At 31.4% G+C, this 22,505-nt stretch overlaps 1 protein-coding gene and 2 long non-coding RNA genes across 3 annotated transcripts; 2 read left to right on the top strand and 1 right to left on the bottom strand.

Annotated features, from left to right (window-relative positions):
- The first annotated feature begins 4,725 nt into the window (after nucleotides 1-4,725).
- On the top strand, nucleotides 4,726-5,154 carry LOC104085838 (cysteine proteinase inhibitor B-like). Its single transcript, XM_009589984.4, has one exon. It carries the CDS (start codon nucleotides 4,726-4,728, stop codon nucleotides 5,152-5,154), a length of 429 nt encoding a protein of 142 aa, XP_009588279.1.
- A 13,059-nt stretch (nucleotides 5,155-18,213) lies between these two features.
- On the bottom strand, nucleotides 18,214-19,286 carry LOC104091290 (uncharacterized). The gene is made up of 2 exons (XR_685109.4): nucleotides 18,760-19,286; nucleotides 18,214-18,666 (listed from the first exon to the last, which is right to left on the bottom strand). It is a non-coding gene; the product is annotated as an uncharacterized lncRNA (long non-coding RNA).
- Nucleotides 19,287-21,501: 2,215 nt separating this feature from the next.
- LOC104091289 (uncharacterized) lies at nucleotides 21,502-22,264 on the top strand. The gene is made up of 2 exons (XR_685108.4): nucleotides 21,502-21,785; nucleotides 21,882-22,264. It is a non-coding gene; the product is annotated as an uncharacterized lncRNA (long non-coding RNA).
- The last annotated feature ends 241 nt before the right edge of the window (nucleotides 22,265-22,505 follow it).

The raw sequence follows: 22,505 nt of genomic DNA, 5'->3' as shown, positions 1-22,505 counted from the left end.
TAATGATTCTAAAAAAAATTAAAAAGCTTTGAAGAATTCTGGAATTTTTTTCTTCAGTTGTCATTAGCATTTTTTGTTGTGGTGTTTCTCTCTGGCCAAAGTTCCGAGGAACACAAACCATTATCTAACACTGCAGTTAATGGTATTTCTCTTCAATCAATTGACTAAAGTGTTAGATAAAGAATAAAATATAAAGTTGGCAAGCCCCATTTGTATGATCTATCAAAAATATTGCATATTGAGTAAAATTTATTATATTTAAAACTTGCTAAACGTTGTATTTACTCGAATTTCAATTAGCAATATAGAACAGCTAGATTTGATCTCACACTAATTAAGGAAAAAAGAAGAAATTGAGTGGTCCTAGGTACTTTTCTAAATAGTACTTACGTAATCCGTGAGTTTATATTTGTTTCTATCTGTATTTGTTTTAAATTATTGGTCTAATTTAGACATTATAAATAAATTTTGTGATAATTTGCTATTAAAGTTTTTGTAAGACCTGAAAATATGAATGACACATTCTCATTTTCAGGGTATTTGGCTTTATTTTTTTCAATTATTACAAGTTATGAAGATTGTATCATTTCTTGTAATTGGTAAAATTATGGGTTCAGATCTAATATTTTTTGAAATTTTAATATATTTTAATATATATTTTATACTATATATCGAAAGTTATGACTTCGAATGAAATTATCACTACAGCTACATCCACCCCTGCTAAGGGTAATTTCTGAAAAGACTTTCAAAAAAGAGAAGATAACTATGCTTAAGCTATAGTTACATAATGATTAGAAGAATACTGTAAACTTTATGAAACAAAACAGAAATCAACTATTGCAATTAGTATTTCTGTCTCATTTTATTTGGCATACGTTTTTTTTCTTTTTCAGTTTGTCCAAAATAATGGCACTTTTTATAGCTGACAAATATTTTTGGTATAATTTAGACTATAAATTCTAAAAGTCTCTTTTTTTAAACAGAGTATATTTTAATTTGAGAAGCCTACTAATGGAGATACAAAATAGTACTCGTACCGTATATAAGAGTGACATAGATAGAAAAACAAACAAACAACCATCAATTACCATAATATAAACAGTAGTATTATTTTAAATATAAAAGTTATGTGAATTATAAAGAATGTAAAGGTTTATCAATGCAGTTTTTCTCACATTCTAATCATTGTCAAAATATCTTAGGCAAGTTACATATTTGGTCGGTCGTCCAAAAATAATTATATTTGCTAGTCAAATACACAAAAAATAACTAATTATGTATAAATATGTATATTATACCTCAAAATAGAGAAATTATATATTTGGCGGCTAGTACTTTTTAGAGTAGCTATATTGTGTAGTTTTTTCCAAATATCTTTTCAGTCTTTTTTTCCTTCCAGATGATAAATTTAATTTACTATTTCGTTTTACTTCTCTTCAAGGTTTTTTTTATAATTAGACTTCTTTTTTACCCACCTTATTTCTCTTTACTCACTCTGTATAACAAATCTTGAATGTGGTGTGGGATTTCATCCGATTTCTTCTCGCGTAAAAAGATCTAATTTAATCAAGAGACCTTCTGGAACACATTTTTCTTTGATTTCCTTTAAGATATTTGAAAATCCATATCTTCATGAGGATGAACAAAAATGTTTGTTGAGGATTAGCAGTAATGGCTCTCCTCGAATCGGAGAAAAAATGATTGTCCCCTCTTTTTACCTTTTTACTTTTTTTACCCTTAATTTTTAAGTAAAAGTGATATTAACCTAAAAATTCAAATTTATTTTTTACTCATATTTAATGACATGTAATTTTTTTTTTAATTAACGTGTGTAGCATCGTTTGGCAAAATTTTTAGTATTTTTGGAGAGTACACCTAATGCACATATAATATCGAATAGGAGGTACTTTAGCCATGGAATATTTTAATATGATATTCAAAAGAGGTGATATATAGTTAATGAGGTCTTTTAAATCATTAACTTATTAACTAAGAGTAATACGTATTTTGAAGTATTTTGATTTAAGCTTTGGTCTTTCTAAGTTGTTTTCAGTTTTAAGCATTATATATATTGATGTGCACCAAATATGATGGTTTCAATATATAAACTAAATAGATTTATTGATTTTTTTATAAATAAGTAGCAAACCAACTAACGAAGAGCGTCAGATGATGATTGTATTTTTCATCCTCTAAATTTCAAACAAAATATATACAAGAAGGGAACTTTCAAAATAAGAAGGAAAATATTAGAAGGGAACTTTAAAAGGGAGCTTTTGTTTTACCTTTTTTTAAAAAAGTTTTGATCCTCATAAATTCTAAACGTAAATCTTGAAGATTAAACCTTAAGAAATGAGATATCTAGAGAGAAAAAACATGTTCATAAAGAGTTCTTGTTTTACTCTTTTTTTCTTCTTAAAACAATTACTAATTTATTTGTTATTTGTACTTTATCGGTCTTAATATTTTTAAATTGCTGGACTGGTATGTTTACTCTATATCAAACAAAATATTTTTATATTTTTGTTCTAAATTAGATTCATTAGATCATTTTAAATTTTTTTGTCTAAATTATTACCTGCGAAAAGCTGCTTAATATTGCCTTTTTGTTATACAATAACTTTGTTAATTAGTTTAATAATTTTTTATTTATATTATTACATAAAATTGGTTAGCTATAATATATTATTTCTTTATGTGCTTTTTCTTTTTATTAGACTCTAGAATTAAACTTGTTAGCTCTAAGTATACTATTTTTTCTAATTTTCTTATGTGTTTTATACACTTTTTAAAATCAAGATATAACCCACGAAAAAAGTAAGAATGAAAAACATAAGCAAAACTACAGTTGGGCTAGCAGGTTGCAGAAGTAAATGAGGAGTAATATGAGAAAATATGTAGGTGGGCCCACTTGTATGATAAGTACGTGCGCCGTGCAAAGTCTGATGGGGCCCATATTTTGTACACATTTACATTTGAAATAAAATTGAAGATACAATAATAACTCCACATGTGCATCTGCCAGGCATGCATGTTGATGACACAGGTACTTAACTCTTGCTTCTAATATAAGAGAATATATAATTTTTTTGTTAGTAGGAACGGGTTAAATTTACCATCAAACAATTGAAGGGATATGTATGAAAGTGGCAGGCCAAAAATGACGACATTTTTTGGTATTGCATGTCACTGATTCCTAGACCTCTGGTTTTATGCGGATTCACAAGGCGCCAACCATTCTCGTCTTTCACATATTTGTTTTGTTTTGTCATTTCGAAAATAGATAATTTTTTTTATTATACTCACTGTATTAATTATTTATTTTAAATTATTTTTTAAAATTTATTAAAAATATATATCAAATAATATGAATATTATAATTAATTATATATTTTATTTATTTTTTAAGAAATGTACAAAGTCCATAATGGACAAGTAAAAGTGAATAGAAAGAGTATATTTTATTTAAAAAATTAATAGGTTATAAGAGATATTAATTAGCCCGTTAACTAATTAGCTAGTTCTCTTTTAAAATTCTTAGTGCTAACTTATATTAGTATCACTTTAGATGTTGAAAAGGAAGTTTTTTCATAAGACGAGACAACTAGGATTTGATATTCTCTGCATTCAACGAAGGGATTTTTAGGCTGTGGAAATAAGGAATTTCATTCGTCTTAAGAGGATTCTCACGACCGGTAATTCGAATCGTAATTGCTACAAATGATCTACTTCAGTATGAAAAAAAACCATAAGTTTTCTAATTGTATTTACGGGTTTATATATATATATATATATACTGTGCTTTTATTTTTGTCCTTTCAAACTAAATGTAATCTTAACGAAAAGACAGAAAATGTATGTAACATATATTGGTAATTTCCTTTTGATTGGTTTAACATTATCCTCTTTCAAGATTATCTAGTGACCTACTAACAAACAAACAAAACAATAACGCAGATTGTTTGTCTTCTTTCCCAGTGTATCAGAGAACGCGGCATCCCGTAGGTGTTGCCACCATCCCTTTCATTTCATTACGTGTCCCTCCCTGCAATGTTGGTCCTACTGTTATCGATATGTATATAAGTTTGAATTAAAAAACAAAACTATTTATTTTCAGGTTTTAATATAACATGGCTTCTCTTTTTATATTTTATATATGATATGATAATGTTTATCTGGCTTTGAAAATTTAAACAAAATAGATGAGACATCATAAAGGTACATTTAGATCTTATGATTCTTAATTCTACATTTAGCTATATAAAAGCATGTATTATTGATAATATTCTAAAAGAAAGATAACATAAAATGAAACTGAAAGAATATTTATTTTGTATTATTTTCAACAGGGCTTATTGTACGTTTAAATTATTGCTCCTTCCATCTCAATTTAAGTATAAATATTTTTTAATCTATTAAAACGTAATATTTTTGAATAGTCAAAAATAATTTAATTTTAAATTTTTTATTTTTTATTTTTTATTTTTATACAAATCTTGTCTTAGATTACAAAATTCTTTCATTCTTTATTAAATTTCGTATAATCGAACGTTATCACATAAACTAAAACGGAAAGTAATATTTTCTTAAAAAGTTATTGTGTATACACAAAAAGTTTTATAGAAGCTAACATCTCTCTACCACTATGTAAAACCCTATATAAATCCTTCCACTGACCCCCTTCTCCAAAATATAAGCACATCAAATTTCAATCATCAAAATATGACGAAATTCACAAAAATCATTTCCCTTCTCTCCACTCTCTTCATAATAGCAACATTTTCTTCAACCCCATCAAATGTTCTTGGACGAAAAGTTGGGGGAAGAACTCCAATCAAGGATGTAAAAACAAACAAAAAAATTCAAGACTTGGGAAAATACTGTGTAGAAGAGTACAATCGGAGTTTGAGGAAGTACAAACAGATATTGCAAGAGGACAATATTGAGTTTTTGAGCTTTGCTGAGGTTTTAGAGGCAGAAACACAGGTTGTTTCTGGGATCAAATATTACCTTAAAATCTCCGCAATTGTTTCCTCGGGAATTCCGAAAACGTTTGATGCTGAATTGGTGATAAAACCTTGGGAGGAAAAGAAAGAATTAATTCACTTTTTACCTTTTCCTGCTCATGATAAAGACAGTAGTATTAGTTAATAATGTTTTGTAAACTTGCTATGGTCTTAATCTGATTATAATTACCGGCTTGATCTGTTTGTTTTTACTTTATTTCCTGTAGCTTGCATGCGGTGTATGTGATACAATAGTTAATTACTCAAATCATAAATCATACTGATGTTAGCAAAAATAGACTAGTTTATGTCCCAACTATTTTGCTGTATAGCTTTGCGTAGAATTCCTTTAAAATTTTACAAAGTCTAAGCTAGCGTTTAATTATAGATATGGTTGAAATCATAAAAAATAAGCTTTTGATTATAGATATGGTTGAAATCATAAAAAATAAGCTTTTGAAATTGTATTGAAAAATAATTTTTGGAAGTCGAAATTATATTTGAACATATATTTTAGTTGAAAAAATATTAAAGTTTTGCGAAATTAAATTTTTCATGTAAAAATTGGTCCAAATCAGTTTTTGGAACTTAGAAAATTTTTCTTCAAATCTTTTTTAAAAACTAATTAAATTTCATGAATGATTAATATTTTTTTTTATAAATTTGAACGGGAATCTATATCCAAATAGGAGCTAAAGCAATACATATCTTGCAAAATTTGAATTTCTCCCGGAACAATTTTGAGAGGAAGAAGAGAAGTAAGCTATGAGGCAAATTCACAGCTTTAACACCCTATTAGTGACTTGTACTATATCCTAAATGCATAAAACTTACAAAATTTTATATCCCACACGTTGATTAAAGTGGCGCCATTTTTTGTCTTTATAAGATGACAAGAGTAGGTTGCTCCATCCCACTACTTTCAATCAATAGGTTGTGAGTTCGAGTCACCCCAAGAGTAAGGTGAAGAGTTCTTGGAGGGAGAGAGCCGAGAGTCTATCGGAAACAATCTTTCTACCTCAGGGTAGGGGTAAGGTCTGTGTACACACTACCCTTCCCAAATCTTACTAGTGGATTATATTGGGTTGTTGTTGTTATTGTTGTTGTATATAAGTGAAGATATTACTAATTCCTCAACATGAATTTCCATACATCTCTAGTCTTTTAGCAAGTTGGGTGGTATAACATTTTTAGTAAGTTAGGGGGCATTTTTAGCAAATTATTTTTTTCAGTAGGCCGCCTATACAGCGCAACCTACTTTTTCCTTTTTTTTTTTTTTGGTGTGTGGAGATTTTAAATATTTGAATAGAATTTTAGCTAATATTTGGCTATAGATTTCTAAAATTATTTTAAAAAATCTGAATTGAATGAAGTTTGGTTTGAAGATGAAAATTTGTTTGGACATAATTTTTCAAAATATATTTCACTTTTAAAAAAAAAATGTGACGTGTACCCGTAAATTTTAAAAACTATAAAAAATACCTAACAATTCCAAACAAACAAACTTGTTAATCCTGTGTATGCATAACCTTCATCGAATGTCATTCATTATCATTATCACAAACCATAGTGCTGAACATAGATAAGTTTCGCATAAAATTATTATTTTTATAATGAATTAAATAATACACTATCCTAAAATCATAACCTGATATTTTAATATCAACTGCTAATAACACAATTATTAGCCACTATAATTCGTCAAATTATAATAATATTACTAAATTCATCAGTCCAAAATAAAATAATAGTAATTAGCTGGTGGATTAATTAATTCATAAAAGATGGTGAGTTTTTTTTTATAAAATACAAAAGTTTAGGGTAATTTTTAAAATTATTACAAAAATTCAACAGTAATATTTTGGGCAAAAATTAGGTCTAGAGCTAATTTTGAGATTTGAAAACTTTATTTTTAAAATCTGTCAAAACTTGAATAAAATTTATAAACAAACATATTTTGGGAAAAGAATTTTGAAACTTGCAAGTTATTAGTGGGCACCTTTAGTAAGTTATATTTTTTGGTTAACGGTAGGTCGCCCATACAGGCAGCGACGTACTTTTTTGGTCCTTTTTTGGTGTGTAGATATATTAAACATTTGAGTAGAATTTTGGGCCGATTTATACATGGTGGAAAGTTTGGGTCGATTTTATAATTTTTAGCAAGTTAGTAGGCGCTTTTAGCAAGTTACTTCTTTAAAACATTAGGTCGCTAGTGGACAGTGTTTTAAAAGGCGTTATTGGGGCGAGCCCTGGAGCGAGGCGCGCTAAAAATGTCCAGAGGTGATGGTGTGGGGTGAAAGTCTCAAGAGACGTACGCCCAACAATTCGGGGCGTAAAGCCGGGGCGTTCGGGGCACATTTTTGTAGTGAGGCGTAAGCCCCAAAGACTTTTTCAAATTAAAATAAAATTTGTTGAAACAGTCCTTCATATAATACTCAATAAGCAACGTACCCTGATGCAACTATTAGTGGTTTATTCCACGGCTTGAACCAGTGACTTATAAGTCATACAAAGATAACTTTAAAGTTGCTCCAAGACTCCCACTACTAAAAATTCGCGTAAAACCGTTTGAAAAACGTACCAAAATCGGTCGGTAATGGCCAATAACTGTCCAAAACGAGACCATTTACGTGTGGTCAGTATTTTGAAGGTCGGTAGAGCATACCGACCAAAGTCGGTCGGAAATTACCGACCAACTTCTGTCGGTATGCTCTACACGACCATCTGATAATTTATTTGAATTACCGATCAATATTGGTCGGAATGTTATTTTAATAATTTAATTTTACCGAGCAACGTTGATCGGTGTTCTAAATTTAATAATTTTATTTACCGACCAACTTTGGTCGGTAATGAAAAATAAATTAATCTATAATATTTTATATACCGGCCAACGTTGGTCGGTACTAGAATTTTTTTTTTTATATAAATAATTAAAATTTAATAATACCAATCGACATTGGTCGTTAATCTGGACATGGCAGCCAACTTACCGACCAAAGTTGGTTGGTAATGTTGAATTTCTGAGAATTCAATGTGCATCAACCGACCAACATTGGTTGGTATTTTGCAATTTAAATTTTTTTTATTAGTTACCGGTCAAGATCGGTCGGTTTTCTGGGATTAATTTTGGCAGAAAATGCATGTTTTGGTAGCTACACCATCTGCCAAATAAAAATAGTATACCAATACCCCCAATTCACACCAAATAACCCTAAATTCACATCAAATAACCCTCAATTCTCCACAAACAACTCCTAATTCACCACAAATCCAGCCAAACATCCAAATAATACTTTAACACTAACAAAGTTCAATTAAACATCACAATTCAAAACAAAGCAAAAACTAAGTAAGTACAACAAGTTCAAAATTATTCAATTTAATTCAAAACTAGTTCTATTAGTCTAGTTCAAAGTATATCAAAGTATTTGTCAACGGGTATTTTCTACAACATCATCACTATCTGATGAACTTTCATCTACAAGACGGTATAGAGAACGGTCTTGTGGAGGACCGGAAGAACGATCACGGGGAGGACGGGAGGAACAATCACGTGGAGGTCGAGTCTCTAGTGAGGACTCACGAGATCGGGGCAACGGAAAAGCTCCAGTAAAAATGAGAGTTATGATCTGAGCTTGCATACCAAGGAATTGAACATCTGTAAGCCTTTCTCTTTCCTTGGCCGCTTCTAGATCGGACGTAAGCCTTGTCACTGTCTCATGCATAGCTGAGAGTCTCTCCCTATTAAGTGTCTCTCTGTGTGAGGAAGTCCTTATTCCTTGCATGTCACACTTATAGCGATGAAATTTTTTCTCAGGAAGCCCGTATAGCTTCCCTTTTTTAGACCGCCAACAACCTCCAACCATATTCTTTCAACATCCTCGTTCGAAGGTTGGGTTGGCTCGTCCGATTTATCAGCTGGCTGACTACGAATGAAGTCCTCCGCGTTACTTTGGTAGCGACCCTATGTTATTTTAAATTAAATTAGTATATAAAAAATATTATAAAAGTAAATTATAACACTTAAGAAAAATTGAAAGCTTACATATGTAGTCTTTTCCCGGTCCTCGACCCATCTATCTGCATCCCCCTCTTTCTTCTTCTTTAAAATATGCGTCTTCTTGAATAGCTCATTATGGTGCATTGGACTTCTTTTCCTGGAAACAAATTAATTTGATTAATAAATATAATTAATATACTTAGAAAAGTAAAGACGTAATACTTTAAGCAATTCCTGGAACGATCACGTGGAGGTCGAGTTTCTAGCGAGGACTCACGAGATCGGGGCAACGGAAAAGCTCCAGTAGAAAGGAGAGTTATGATCTGAGCTTGCATACCAAGGAATTGAACATCTCTAAACCTTTCTCTTTCCTTGGCCGCTTCTAGATCGGACGTAAGCCTTGTCACTGTCTCCTGCATAGCCGAGAGGCTCTCCCTATTAAGTGTCTCTCTGTGTGAGGAAGTCCTTATTCCTTGCATGCCACACTTATAGCGATGAAATATTTTCTCAGGAAGCCCGTATAGCTTCCCCTTTTTGGACCGCCAACAACCTCCAACCATATTCTTTCAACATCCTCGTTTGAAGGTTGGGTTGGCTCGTCCGATTTATCAGCTGGCTGACTACGAATGAAGTCCTCCGCGTTACTTTGGTAGCGACCCTATGTTATTTTAAATTAAACTAGTATATAAAAAATATTATAAAAGTAAATTATAACACTTAAGAAAAATTAAAAGCTTACATATGTAGTCTTTGCCCGGTCCTCGACCTACCTATCTGCATCCCCCTTTTTCTTCTTCTTTAAAATATGTGTCTTCTTGAATAGCTCATTATGGTGCATTGGACTTCTTTTCCTGGAAACAAATTAATTTGATTAATAAATAGAATTAATATACTTAGAAAAGTAAAGACGTAATACTTTAAGCAATTACGAACCTTTTTCTTATTGTCCATATGTTGATAGCACCCCCAGTGTGCAAGGAGCCTCCCTTCTCGGATGAGCGAGCTTTCTTCCCTAGTTCGCTCTTTTGTAAGAATTGCTCGGTCTGCCATTGCCTTAAACAATTATCCCATAAATGCTGCAGACACCAGTCAGGCCTCTTGTTCTTCTTTCTACCATCCGAGAAATGATCCGTCAATCTCTTGCGGGCTTTAAGATAAAAATTTACAGCCACTTTCTCGCTATAGCAGTCTTCCCATACACACTTACTCTGCATTTCAAAAGTTAAATATTAGATGAAAACATCATAAATATAAATTATTAAACTGTTTAAAAGAACATTTATACCTTAAACTAGTTGAAAATTTGCTCCTTCAGCGAGTATGGAAAATCACTCCAAGTCGCATAGGGACCATCATAAAACTTTTTGATCGCATTGGTGATTATCTTCGTAGTCTGCTTACCTGGCCTGAACCTCTAATTTAACAATAAAAACATATGAAAATATTATAAACGCAAAAATAACAAATAACTCTTACTCGTTACCTTCAGGGACTATGATGATCCTGCCATAGCGATCACAATGCACTACCCCTGGATCATCATCCTCAGCAAGTGTATTAGAGGCATGTGTAGACGGTGTAGATGGGGGCTCAGAGCTACGGTCTCACAGGCAAAGTCCTAAAATAGATGGAGTCGATGATAAAGATGGCTGCGATCCCTGTGATTACGACATAGCTGGATGTGATCCATGTGGTTGTGATACTGATGGCTATGACCCATATGGCTGTGATATGGATGGTTGTGATCTATGTGGCTTTGATGTGTAGGGATTCGATCCACATGTCTATGATGCAGATGGCTACGATCTACGTGGCTATGATGCAGATGGTTGCGATATACGTGGCTGTGAGGCAGCTGGACTGTATGTCGGATGTATAGTCCTATGGCCCTATGATGGAAGACCCGATGTATGGATGAAGGTATAGGCCTCGTGATGATGTGGCAGCTCAATATAGCCGTGTGGTGGAGGATAAGACATAGGCATCTCTGAAGAGGGTAGAAATAAGGGTGTAGTATTATCCCTAGATTCTATCCTCCTCTTTCCCTTCCTAGCCTTTTCTCGACCCCCGAGAACTAGTAGGTTCATTGTTACCTTGACCCTTGCATGTTGATCCACGTCCAATCCACACTCAATAGTGAGTGGAAACGGTTATTGGAAGAATAGTACCTAACAAGAGTCGGAGTCGATTTTCACAGGGAGTTACTAGGGGTGTTAGGAGTATACACTTAACGAAACAGAAATGAATAACTAAATTTCACTTCCACAAAAGGTTTTGATTTCTAATTATAAGTTTACTCTAGCAACTATAAGCTAAAAAAAGAAACTAGAAGCGAATGATTGTTTTTGGTATTTTTTGAAATAGATAAAAGGCCTAGGGATATGACAATAACCTAGGTGTTCGCCTAATGGCTTAAATACGTTAATACTTATTTTGTTGATTGGGGTATATTATAACTCTCAACTCTACATTACCCACTTAATACCTCTCGGTCAAGGAGTGATTTTGCCCAATTTGGCTTTCTCAAGTCCAAATGAGTATCAAATAAAATAGTTGATATGAGCTCAAGTCGGGTTCTCGCTATCTCTAGTTTGAACCCTTTAAGTAGGCTAATCAAACCCTCAATTAGCACAATTCCTTGTTAGCCAAGTTATTCTAGACTAGGTCCCTCTTTTTCAAGTAGAGACTAAGTCAAAAAGGTATGAATCAATGTTTGCAACTATTAATTCTAAAATTAAAGCATAAACTAAGCTAAATAATCAACAACCATAAACAAACATTAAATTTAATACCCATAAGGTTTACATACAAGGGTTGGGTCACAACCTTAGTAAGAATCTAGCTACTCATAGTGAGAATTGAAGAAAATAAAGAAAAATGCTAATTAAACCCATAATCTAAGATTAAAATAATAAATTATGATGTTTAAACACTAAAATAGTCACAAACTTCCTAAAATGGCAAAATGTAACGGCAACAGCAGCTCAAACTTCAAAACTTTGACCTAAAATGTGAAACTCGTTTATTTATAATGAACTAAAATTCGCTGATAAAAATGCCCTTTAGGAGGTTTTTCGGCTGCACAATTTCATGTGCGGTCTACAGATTTCTTCAGTTGCAAAATTTTGGATTCTGCAGCCGCATAATTCTGGATTATGGCTGTGAAGCATCTTCTGCGGCCGCACTTCAGCAAGGCTTCGGGACTTGGTCTTTTGAATACTCTCTGAACTTTGAATCATTTGTCAGCGCAAACCCTGTTCTGCTGCCGCATAATTCATGTGCGGTTTGCACATTGGCCAAATTCTTGCTGGGCCCTTTCTCTTGATCTGCGGCCGCAGATGAAATTCTGCGGTCCGCACTTTCTTCTGCGGCCGCATAAATCCTTCTGCAGACCGCTCTTCTTTAGTTCTGCTCCCTTTATTGCCTTTTGATACGGAACACTCTTTTTTGAGTCGGAATTCATCATGGGAGACCAAACTTCCAACATTCCTGCAATTTGTACAATTTTATTAGTTTCGGGAACATAAATTAATACTTTCGGATAAAAATAAAAGCAAAAAAATGCTAATAAGTAGTCAAAATCACCACTTATCACCTGCCATCTATATAATATAATACACATTTAGATTGAAACATATAAGAAACTGGTTATAACACGAGAGTGCTTTAAAAAACCAACTTTTAAATCCTCTTCGACGTATTGTTCCTCGTCCGAGAATTCCTCGTCCTCACATATTTGAATTTCATATGAGGAGCAGAACTCATCGACGCATATAACCTCTTTAACCTAGGTATAAGAGGCAAATAATGCATCGCCTTCACAATAACCATATTCCCGATGGAAAGCCTCTTGAAACAAGATTTTTCACAGAATTTACAACTTTCTAAATTTGCATCATCTTTATAATATAACATGCAACCATCTTCACAACAATCAATTCTCATTGACAAAAGTCCTAACTTAGAAATCAATCTATCTGCCTTATAGAAATTACTAGTAAGTTGATATTTGGGTCAACTAGTTCACTAATAAGGTAATAGAGTCCATGGCCGCTTGAGAAATATTCCAATCAGATTTGATACCTAATAATCTAACCGCAATAGACAGCTCAAAGTGCGGAGTTCCTTCATGTAATGGACGACTAGCTTCCTCTAACTGTTCATAAAAATATTTTCATCATTAGGAGTTTGTTCAACATTTACATTAGGCTCACCCCCGAACTGCATCCCAAAAGCATCTGCAACCATATCATGAATTCTAGAATCTTGATTTTTATTCTCCACCGACCTACTACTTTCACCAGCAATCATGTTATGAAATATTTCACGGCTACCATCGATCTCTCCATGATTAATCCACACAAAGTAATTCTCTATAAACCCCTTCCTATAAAGATGAAGCTTAACTTCCTCCGGTTTTTTAAACTTCACACAATCACACTTGACACAAGGGCACCTAATTACTGAAAGTTTAATTCATATCCAAAAAGTTCAACCATTACCCCTAAAAGGTCAATTCATATCCTAAAAGTTCAACCCATACCCTAACCTATTCAATTAATATCCTAAATAATTCAATTAACCTCACAAAACATAAGCTCTATCCAAAAAGTTTAACACTTACCCCTAAAAATTCAATTCATACCCTAAAAGTTCAATTCATAAGAACAAATCCTTAAAACTCAATTCAATTCAAAGTTAAACATTCAATTCCTAACTAAACTATTCAAGTCAATACAAACTTAAACATTCAATTTATACCATATGTAATCAATTCAATTCAATTCAATTATAACAAGACCTAAACCCTAGATTTCAATAAAATGCATAGTTAAACAATCAATTTAAATACTAATTAACTAAATCATAACTAATTAACAAAACTTTAAATTTATACAAAAAAAATATATAAGTTCTAATTCAAACCTAGAATTTTTAGGAGGTGGAGGAGGAGGGGCGGCAGTGGCGGCGCACTAGCAGTAGCAGCGGCAACGGAGGGTCCAACGGCGACTTGGGGTGGCATGGAGGAGTGGGGAATGGGATGTGTGAGAGGGAAAAAGAGAAGGAGTGGGGGAAGTGGGCTGTGGGTGTGAGGGAAAAGAGAGCGAGTGTTAGAAAAATTGGAGTGGAGAAAAAGAGAAATGAGGGGGAAACCCGTAATTTAGATATGAAATTAAAAGATACCGACCGACTTCGGTCGGTAAAGTCAGTCGGTATACTTAAGTGATCGCTAACTGTGTTTGGCCACAGTTAACCGACCGACTTCGGTCGGTTATTTTTTTAAAAAAAAACTAAATTAATTATTTTGTGTTATTATTTTTTAAAATATTATAAACTTTAAAAAAATTATAAACTATAAGCATATATTTTATTCACATATATATTTACTAATAAATAATTATAAATAATTATATTAACTAATTATTTTTAATAAATTATAATCATATATTTTATTCACACATATATATAATTAATCACTCATAATAAAAAATCAAGGTATATATGAGACATTTATTTTATTCGAATTTCACATTTCGTCTTATATATTCATTTATTTTATAACTAATTACAAATCACATAGATTAATAAATATCGGTCAAGACGTTTTACCTTTTGTATTCATCTATCTAAGTTAATTTTCTAAGTTATAATTAAGTGTATGAGTCATTTCACACACACACATACATTATATTGTAATTGATGATCAATCGTATACATTACTACGTACGAAAAATTGATCAATTGATGAATTGGTAAACCAATATTATTCTATTATATACCCGGCCATATGGCCCTAGCACTTCGTGTTCTTAGATATGTACACTTCGTTGTACTACTTTAACTATATATAGCTTGTTATAGTATATGTTAGTGCATTCATTATTTGTATTACAAAATAAAGTATTAATGGATTATATTTATATTATTTAGATAGTAAATTTTAATGTGATTCAAAAGTTTGACCATGTTTGACCTATGAAATGACCGAAGTTGGTCGGTTATATTCCAGAAATTACAGCTACCGACCAAAGTTGGTCGGTAAAATCTTCTCCTGTAATAACCGACCGACCTTGGTAGGTAAATTTAACTATAAATTTTTTAAAATATTTTAAATAATAATATAATTATTAAAATTTAAAACTGTGGGTCCATATTACCCACCGATGTTGGTCGGTAATCAAAAAAGTGCTTTGACTAAGCAAGTCTGATCATTGCGGTCAAATATTTGACCAATATACCGACCCATCTCGATCGGTATGTTATTTTAAAAAAAATATAAAATATATTTTTGGTAGTTTCCGTCCGCTTTGAACGGTTTTTTGGTCGCTTTTGTTGATCGACCAACGTTGGCCGGTATGCTTCGGTTGGATTTTTTCGAATTTCTAGTAGTGTCCGCTTCTAATTAAAAAACACATACTATATATAAATTATACATATATCATATATCTGTTTACTATTTTTAATTTAAGCAATTATGTGAGTCTATTCAAGTTTTCTTCATTTTTGATAGTACTAAGGTGCCTAACTCTTGCTTTTCACGCTTCCTTTGACTTTGGCCATGTAATCTCCTCCTCTTTCTTTATTTTCTTCAAGTCTTGTCTATTACTTTGGAGTCTTTGCAAACAAAATTTAATCCTTTCAAATATCTCAATTGCCAAACTTCACCTGATGCTCACCAACTCCTCCAATTACTTATCATATTTTGCCATTTCAATCCATATTTGTCCTAATTCATTAAATATAAAATAATTAATTAGCATAATCTTCATAATTAAACAATATTGGACATATTCATATATAAAATACAACTAAAGAGCGGTAAAATTGCAACTAAAATAATATCGAAACATACACTAATATTCCCAACATCACTACGGCAGATAGTCTAAGGTTTAGCTACTGATATTTCATGATCCATCACAAGTAATATAAAATATGTGTTAATGTTGAGTGTATTATTTGTATTTCCTTTCCTTTCCTTTATTTCTCATTGAACTCTATTTTCATTCACATATATAGAGTTTGGTTAATTTTCCATTCCTTTTACTGTAGGTGATCTTTCTGCCCAGTTAAGGGAGTGTTTTAAAAGAGGTTTATCAACTATTTTGCATAGAACATGAATCAATAAACTATAATAACTTTAAATTGACTCTGTTTTTGTATTTCATGTTTATTGTGGAAGTCGAGAATTAATAATGGTGAACTGTAATATTATTTCGAACCATGAGGAATCCATCATCCATGAATTATAGTAATAACCAAATCAATGTGACACCTTTTTTTTAATTATTATTTCCCGTGTCTCAATTTATGTGATACTTTTTTTTTTTAAAGTCAATTCTAAAAAAAATCTATATTTTTGTAACTTTAACTTTTCGTTTTACCTCAGTAAGACAATTTATATCCATGCAAATTTTTATGATTTATTTAAATCATAAATTTGTCAAGTCAAATTCTCCTATATAAGTTGGGAAGGAGGAAGTAATTAATATTTTGTAGTCTCAAAATTTTATTTGTGTTGGGAAAATGGCCGGAAAAGGTTAGAGAGCAGTGATTGTATGTGGCATGTGGGTGTATGGCGAGATGATCGTGTGGAGATCATAGCCAATGCTGGAAAAAAGCTTAATTACCATTCTGAATTTATCAAAAAATACCAATTACTCACATAATTTTTCTGAATATAAAAGTCTTTTCGTTTGACCAAACACACCCTATAATAGCAAAACTTAGTCACTGTTTGAGACAGGTTTGAGGACCCCTTTGAAGTTTGAAACATGGTTAATTTTGCTCTATTTGAAGTGAACGAAAAAAAGTCCAACAAGATATAAAAGTGAAAATACCACGGGCTAACCAGTTTTAGGACTGATAATTAAAAAATAGTTAATGTTTGTAAAGTCACTGAAAACTAGCCACTATTTAAAGTTCCAACATAATATGATGGACGCTCCTGCATATAAACTTCTAGCATATTATGTTGGAAATCCAACACATTATGCTGGATCTCATATGTAACAAATTCGAACTCCGGCATATTATACTGAAACGTTTTCGGATTTTTAAGAGTATTTTTGTTAAAATTTTATCTTTACATTGACTAAATATCGATTACTTTTAAAACTGTGACTATTTTTCAATTATCAGTTGTGAATCTGGCTATTTCTAATTTTTCCGAGATAAAAGGAGTGGAAAACTGCCGAAGAACTACTCTATCAAACCATAGAATAAGGGTGTGTTTGGTATAACAAAAAATATTTTCCGTGAAAAACAAATAGTAATCTTATTCATTTTTCGATGTTTGGTACGCAAATTAAGGAAAAATAACTTCTCAATAGTATTAATTCAGATACAATAAACATGAAGTCATAAACTTTCGAACCAACAACCTTTCGAACCCACAAATTTCATAAAACTTTTAAACCGCTAAACTTTCGAAACCGCAAAAACCCCCGAACTCATAACTTTAAAATTTATAAAATTTTGAAAGATGAAAAAACTAAAACTGAAAATATATATAAAAAAAAAAAAAATTCCCGGAAGTAGAGGATGGGGTGTGCAGAATAACAAAAAAATAGAAATTTAAAATTACAAAAAAAAAATAAAAAAATTGTGCAGGTTGGGGGTGGGGGAGGGGTGGGTGGTGCAGAAAAAAAAAACAGAAATTAAAAAATTACAAAAAAAAAGGTAAAAAAAAAAACTTTTTGTTGTGCGGGGTGGGGTAGTAAGGTGGGTGGTGGGATGGGGTGGGTGATACAGAAAAAAAAAAAAAAAATTAAAATTAAAAAAAAAGTAAATTTTTTTTTTGCGGGGGTTTAGGGTGGGTGGTAACAAAAAAAAAAATTAAAATTTAAAACAAAAATAAAAAAAATTTGGAGAGAGGGGGTGAGGTTAGGAGGGTGGGTGAGAGAGAGTTAGGAAGATTGAGAAGGAGTTTTAAAAATTGTTTTCCGTTCTCTTGATAAGAAAAATATTTTCTTCCAATTTGAGAAAAAATGAGTTCATAAAGAAAATATTTTCCAAAACATTTAAGCCAACCAAACATGAAAAAATTGCATACCAAACACACCCTAAGTGTTTTCAAAGTTTGCTCTATTTGAAATTTTGAATTGAATAACAACGTCCAACAAGAAATAAAGGTATGGAAAATTAACCAATAATTACTATATAAGCGAAACAAATAGAATTCAACAATGAGAAATAAAGTAAAGAAAATACAAAAGAACATATCATTAATATTAGTTTTACATAGTCATACATGTGATCATGTAGATCACAAATAGTAAGACCTACGACTATTTTCTAATTTAGGAGTTGATGTCCATCAAATATTTATTTGGAACGGTAAATAGTCAATTGTACTATATCGTACACACTTACTAATGACACAAGCTCAAAAGGAGCAGATAAAAATACGTTTATCATATGAGATTCAAGCTAGTTATTTCCAAACCAAACATAACTTATGCTTCGACTTAGGACCAGAAAATCGACATTGCGAACACCATGCTACGCAATCAGCATTTGTTACGCATTTTTCTCGACAAGTTTTCTTTCGGCGGATAATATCTGGGATTAGAATCTGCTTAATCATCTCTACTTCTAAAGGTAAGTTTCGCAAAGCCATCACTTGAGTGTTTGAGGACCAAAATGAATCAACTGCATTAACATGATAAATCAAACTAATTAATATAAGTAGAGATATATAATTAATATTTTACAAAGAGATTAAAGGATATTGAAGTTGCATACCAGTCAGTGTCAGAAGGAGAACAACAAAAAAGAAAGAGAGTTTGTGAGATAGGCATTTTTTAGCCATGTTAACAGAGTTTTGAGTTGCTGATTTTTGTGAGAAGAAGAGCTAATAAATTGTGTGAGGATTTTCTTGATTGATGAAAGGCCACGTATATATAGGCTTTTAAAGTTGTTTAGACAAATATATATATATTTTATAGTTTCCACTGCTAGTGTCCCATACTGTGCACTTTCGCTTTCTATGTGGTTGCTATCGTCTATATTTTTTTTTGATATTTTTCTTATAGTCTATAATATTTGATTTTCCAGATATCAAGAATAAATTATTATTTTTTTCATAATTGTCATTGGAGAAAAAAAATATAGGAGTATTGGTTATATTTTCAATAAACAAATTAAATTTAATATGATCGTTTTAATTGTTAATTAATACTAAAAAATAAATTTCCTAATATATATTAAAATAGCCAAAAGCTCCGAGTAAATAATATATAAACGACTAGCCCTAGTTGTTAGCCGCCCCATCCAAGTTTATTTGAATGAAGAGCTAATTGTATGAGTGCATTTTCTTGGTTTGATAAAAGCCCACACATATATAGGTTTTTAAAAAAATCTTAAATATAAAAATTATTTTTCTTAAAACTATATTATCTATTGCTAGTGTCCCATGTGCATTCTCTCTCCGGCTGCTAATATATAAAGCAGCCATGGATGAATCATCATTTTAATAATTAAGAATTAATTGTTTGGTAAAATATTATTATAGCAGAATATTTTGTTGAATATAACATGCACTAGTTGCTCAAGTGAAAGACCGTCTATGCCCTACAGTCAGAGAATTGAAAGTGCTTTTGGCACTTGCGTAGAGACAGTCCTAAAATAAATTATTTTAACGGCGGTTTTTCTTTGATCGATTATATTTTATTTTAGTGGCGGTTTTACCAGGGAAGCACGGCTAGTAGTGGCAAAATAGATAAGAAAAATAGTTATTTATCGATATTACATTCACTAAAAAATATGTTGGATAATAAATTTTTAAAAATTGATCAAATATGGATAAGACTCATATTATTCACTTAAAAAATGAATAACAAATGGGTTTAACTTTTATATTTGTAATGACTCAAATTGGGGGTTTCTCAAGTTTGGGAGACTAAGTGACGTTTGGACATAAAAACTATAAAATTTCTAAAAAAATGATTTTTTTCAACATGAATACAATTTAGAGTTATTTTTGAATTTTTGTGAGTGCTTTGAAATGAAAATTTTGAAAAATAGTTTTTTGGAGTTTTTCAAATTCTGGAGATTCAACTTCAAGTAAAATTTGAAATTTTAATGGTCAAATACTGATTTCGAAAAAAACTGAAATTTTTTCAAAAAAATGAATCTTTTTTTATGGCCAAATGTGTCCTAAGAATTTTCTCAAAACTGATCATATTTAAGAAGTCATTGATAATATGAATATTCATATTATCTACCGAAAAACTAATTTTCTATCTGTATTAAATATGGGTCGGGTCAACTAATTTATCTTTTTTGCATTACTCATTTCCGATCCGTCTATATCCAGCCCGTCCCGACCCGCCCATTTGCCGCCGACAGAATCACCTAAGAAGATTGACTTTTAAAGTTATATAACAAATAAAGATACGATATTGTAAGGACATTAGCAGTTAGGGGTGCCAACTGATATTTAAAATCGACTAAATCGACTGACTCGTACCGTACCGAACCGAACCGATTTTTAGGTTTCTTTTAAAAAAATAGTAGGTTTTTATATAAATCTATAATCGTATCGATAATTAGGGTAGAATTTTTAATTTATGAAAATAAACCGAAAAATACCGAATCGTACCGAATAAATTTACAACCTGAAAAATATATTTATATATTAAGTTTAAAAAATAATAAAGTATTAAATTTGTTCTTGGGCCTTGGAATTATGAAACAGTTATAAGCCAACAATTAATTAAACTCAAAATCCTAATTCTCAAACCTATTATGCTACTTCTATTGAAACTAAATTATTTCCAGCATATTCACTAGCAAGAAACAAGGTATTGTAGCGATTATGCGTAGCAACCTATAATGTATTGAATATGTTTCTTTTGTACGATTTAGATTTATCTTTTTGAATATTTAATCTTCTATAGATTTTATTCTTGAATCTCAACTTGGTTAATATCTTTCCACTCGTGTGATTTATAGCCCGTTTGGATTGGCTTAAAAAAGTAAATTTTTAGCACAAATAGCTTTTAAGCCAAAAAAACATAAGTTGGGGTTCCTTAGCTTATTACTTTTGGCTAATTTTAAGCAGTTTTTAACTTATTTTAAGAACTTAATAGCTTTGCCAAACACTAAAAAAACTTAAAAGAGTTTAAAAGCTGATTTGACCATCTTAAAAGCCAATCCAAACACCCTCTTATATTTTCTTTGTTTTTGCTTAGTTTCTTTTACGCTGTTGTAGAATAGTTGATGGATCTATACTCTAGTCATCTTTCATATTTTCTTAATTAACCTTTTAAACTGTAAAAATGTCTAGAGAGTTTTGCTAAGTCCTTACATTGTACTTCTACTGGTGTCTTTTATATGACATTTAAAAAAATTACCGAAAATTAACCGAACTGCATCGATACCGAAGAGAAACTTACATGATTGAGACGGTTTTAAAAAATCTAATTTTGGTTATAAATAATAGAATAACCGAAAAATTGATATGATACATATTATATAAAATAACCGGCCGAACCGAACCATTGACATCCGTCTGAACCATTGACACCCCTACTACCAGTGAATAGTAAAGGTTTTTAGGAAGATATATTTTTATATTTTTACAACTTTAAGAGGCGTTATATATGTCCTTTCATCAATCAAGAAAATCCACTCAGACAATTAATTAGATCATCTTCTCACAATCAGCTCCCACTCCAAACTCTTGTTAACATGACTAAATTAACATGACTAAAATGTGCCTATCTCACAAGATCTCTTTCTTGTTTTGTTTTCTCTGGTACTAACAGGTCAGTAACTTCATCATTTTTTAGTCCTTGTAAATTAGTATAAATATTTATTTATACTGTCGACAATATATAACTTAAACTCTTGTTATAATGCAGTTCATTCTTTTTCGTCCCCAAACACTCCAGCAATGGCTTTGCCAGACATACCTTTTGAAGTAGAGTTTATTGAAAAGATTCTGCTACCAAATAGTCTTACATATACTCAACGTTGCTGGGACCGTTGTGAAATTAATTTTGATTGCAGAAAATTGCCAGGTTGTGGGTATTGTCGACGGCAGAGTTCTAAATCGCCGTTTAAGAGATGCTTGACTCCACGTTGACCGATTTGAATCTCATATATTATAAAAGTTTTTAATTTTATTGCATTTTTACTCTAATTACCAGCTCCTTCTCCTTCTGACCTTTGTATCACTTGTAAGATTTATAATATTAGTGACTACAGTCAAACCTCTCTATAATAGACTCGTTTGTTCCGGATATTTTTGATTGTTATAGCGAATTTCTGTTATAAAAAATATATATTATAATAGAATATAAAGTTTGGTTCCGGAATAGCTTGACTTTTATAGTGTTGTATCTGTTATTTTGAATAAATATGCGATAGATATATAGTAAACTCTTCATTCAAGAGTGCCGCTTAGCGGGGCGGTTCAATAGCAACAGAGGCCTACAACCAAACCTTAATAATAGGCCTTAAAAATATTTAATATATATGAGCAT

The sequence above is a fragment of the Nicotiana tomentosiformis genome, chromosome 12, assembly GCF_000390325.3.
Source record: "Nicotiana tomentosiformis chromosome 12, ASM39032v3, whole genome shotgun sequence".
NCBI classification, from domain to species: Eukaryota; Viridiplantae; Streptophyta; class Magnoliopsida; order Solanales; family Solanaceae; genus Nicotiana; species Nicotiana tomentosiformis.
Note: the sequence above shows the minus strand (reverse complement) of the source record. Positions and strands in the feature narration are given on the sequence as shown.

Coding starts and splice junctions, on each gene's coding strand:
- LOC104085838 (XM_009589984.4), top strand. CDS start 4,726: ATGACGAAATTCACAAAAATCATTTCCCTTCTCTCCACTCTCTTCATA.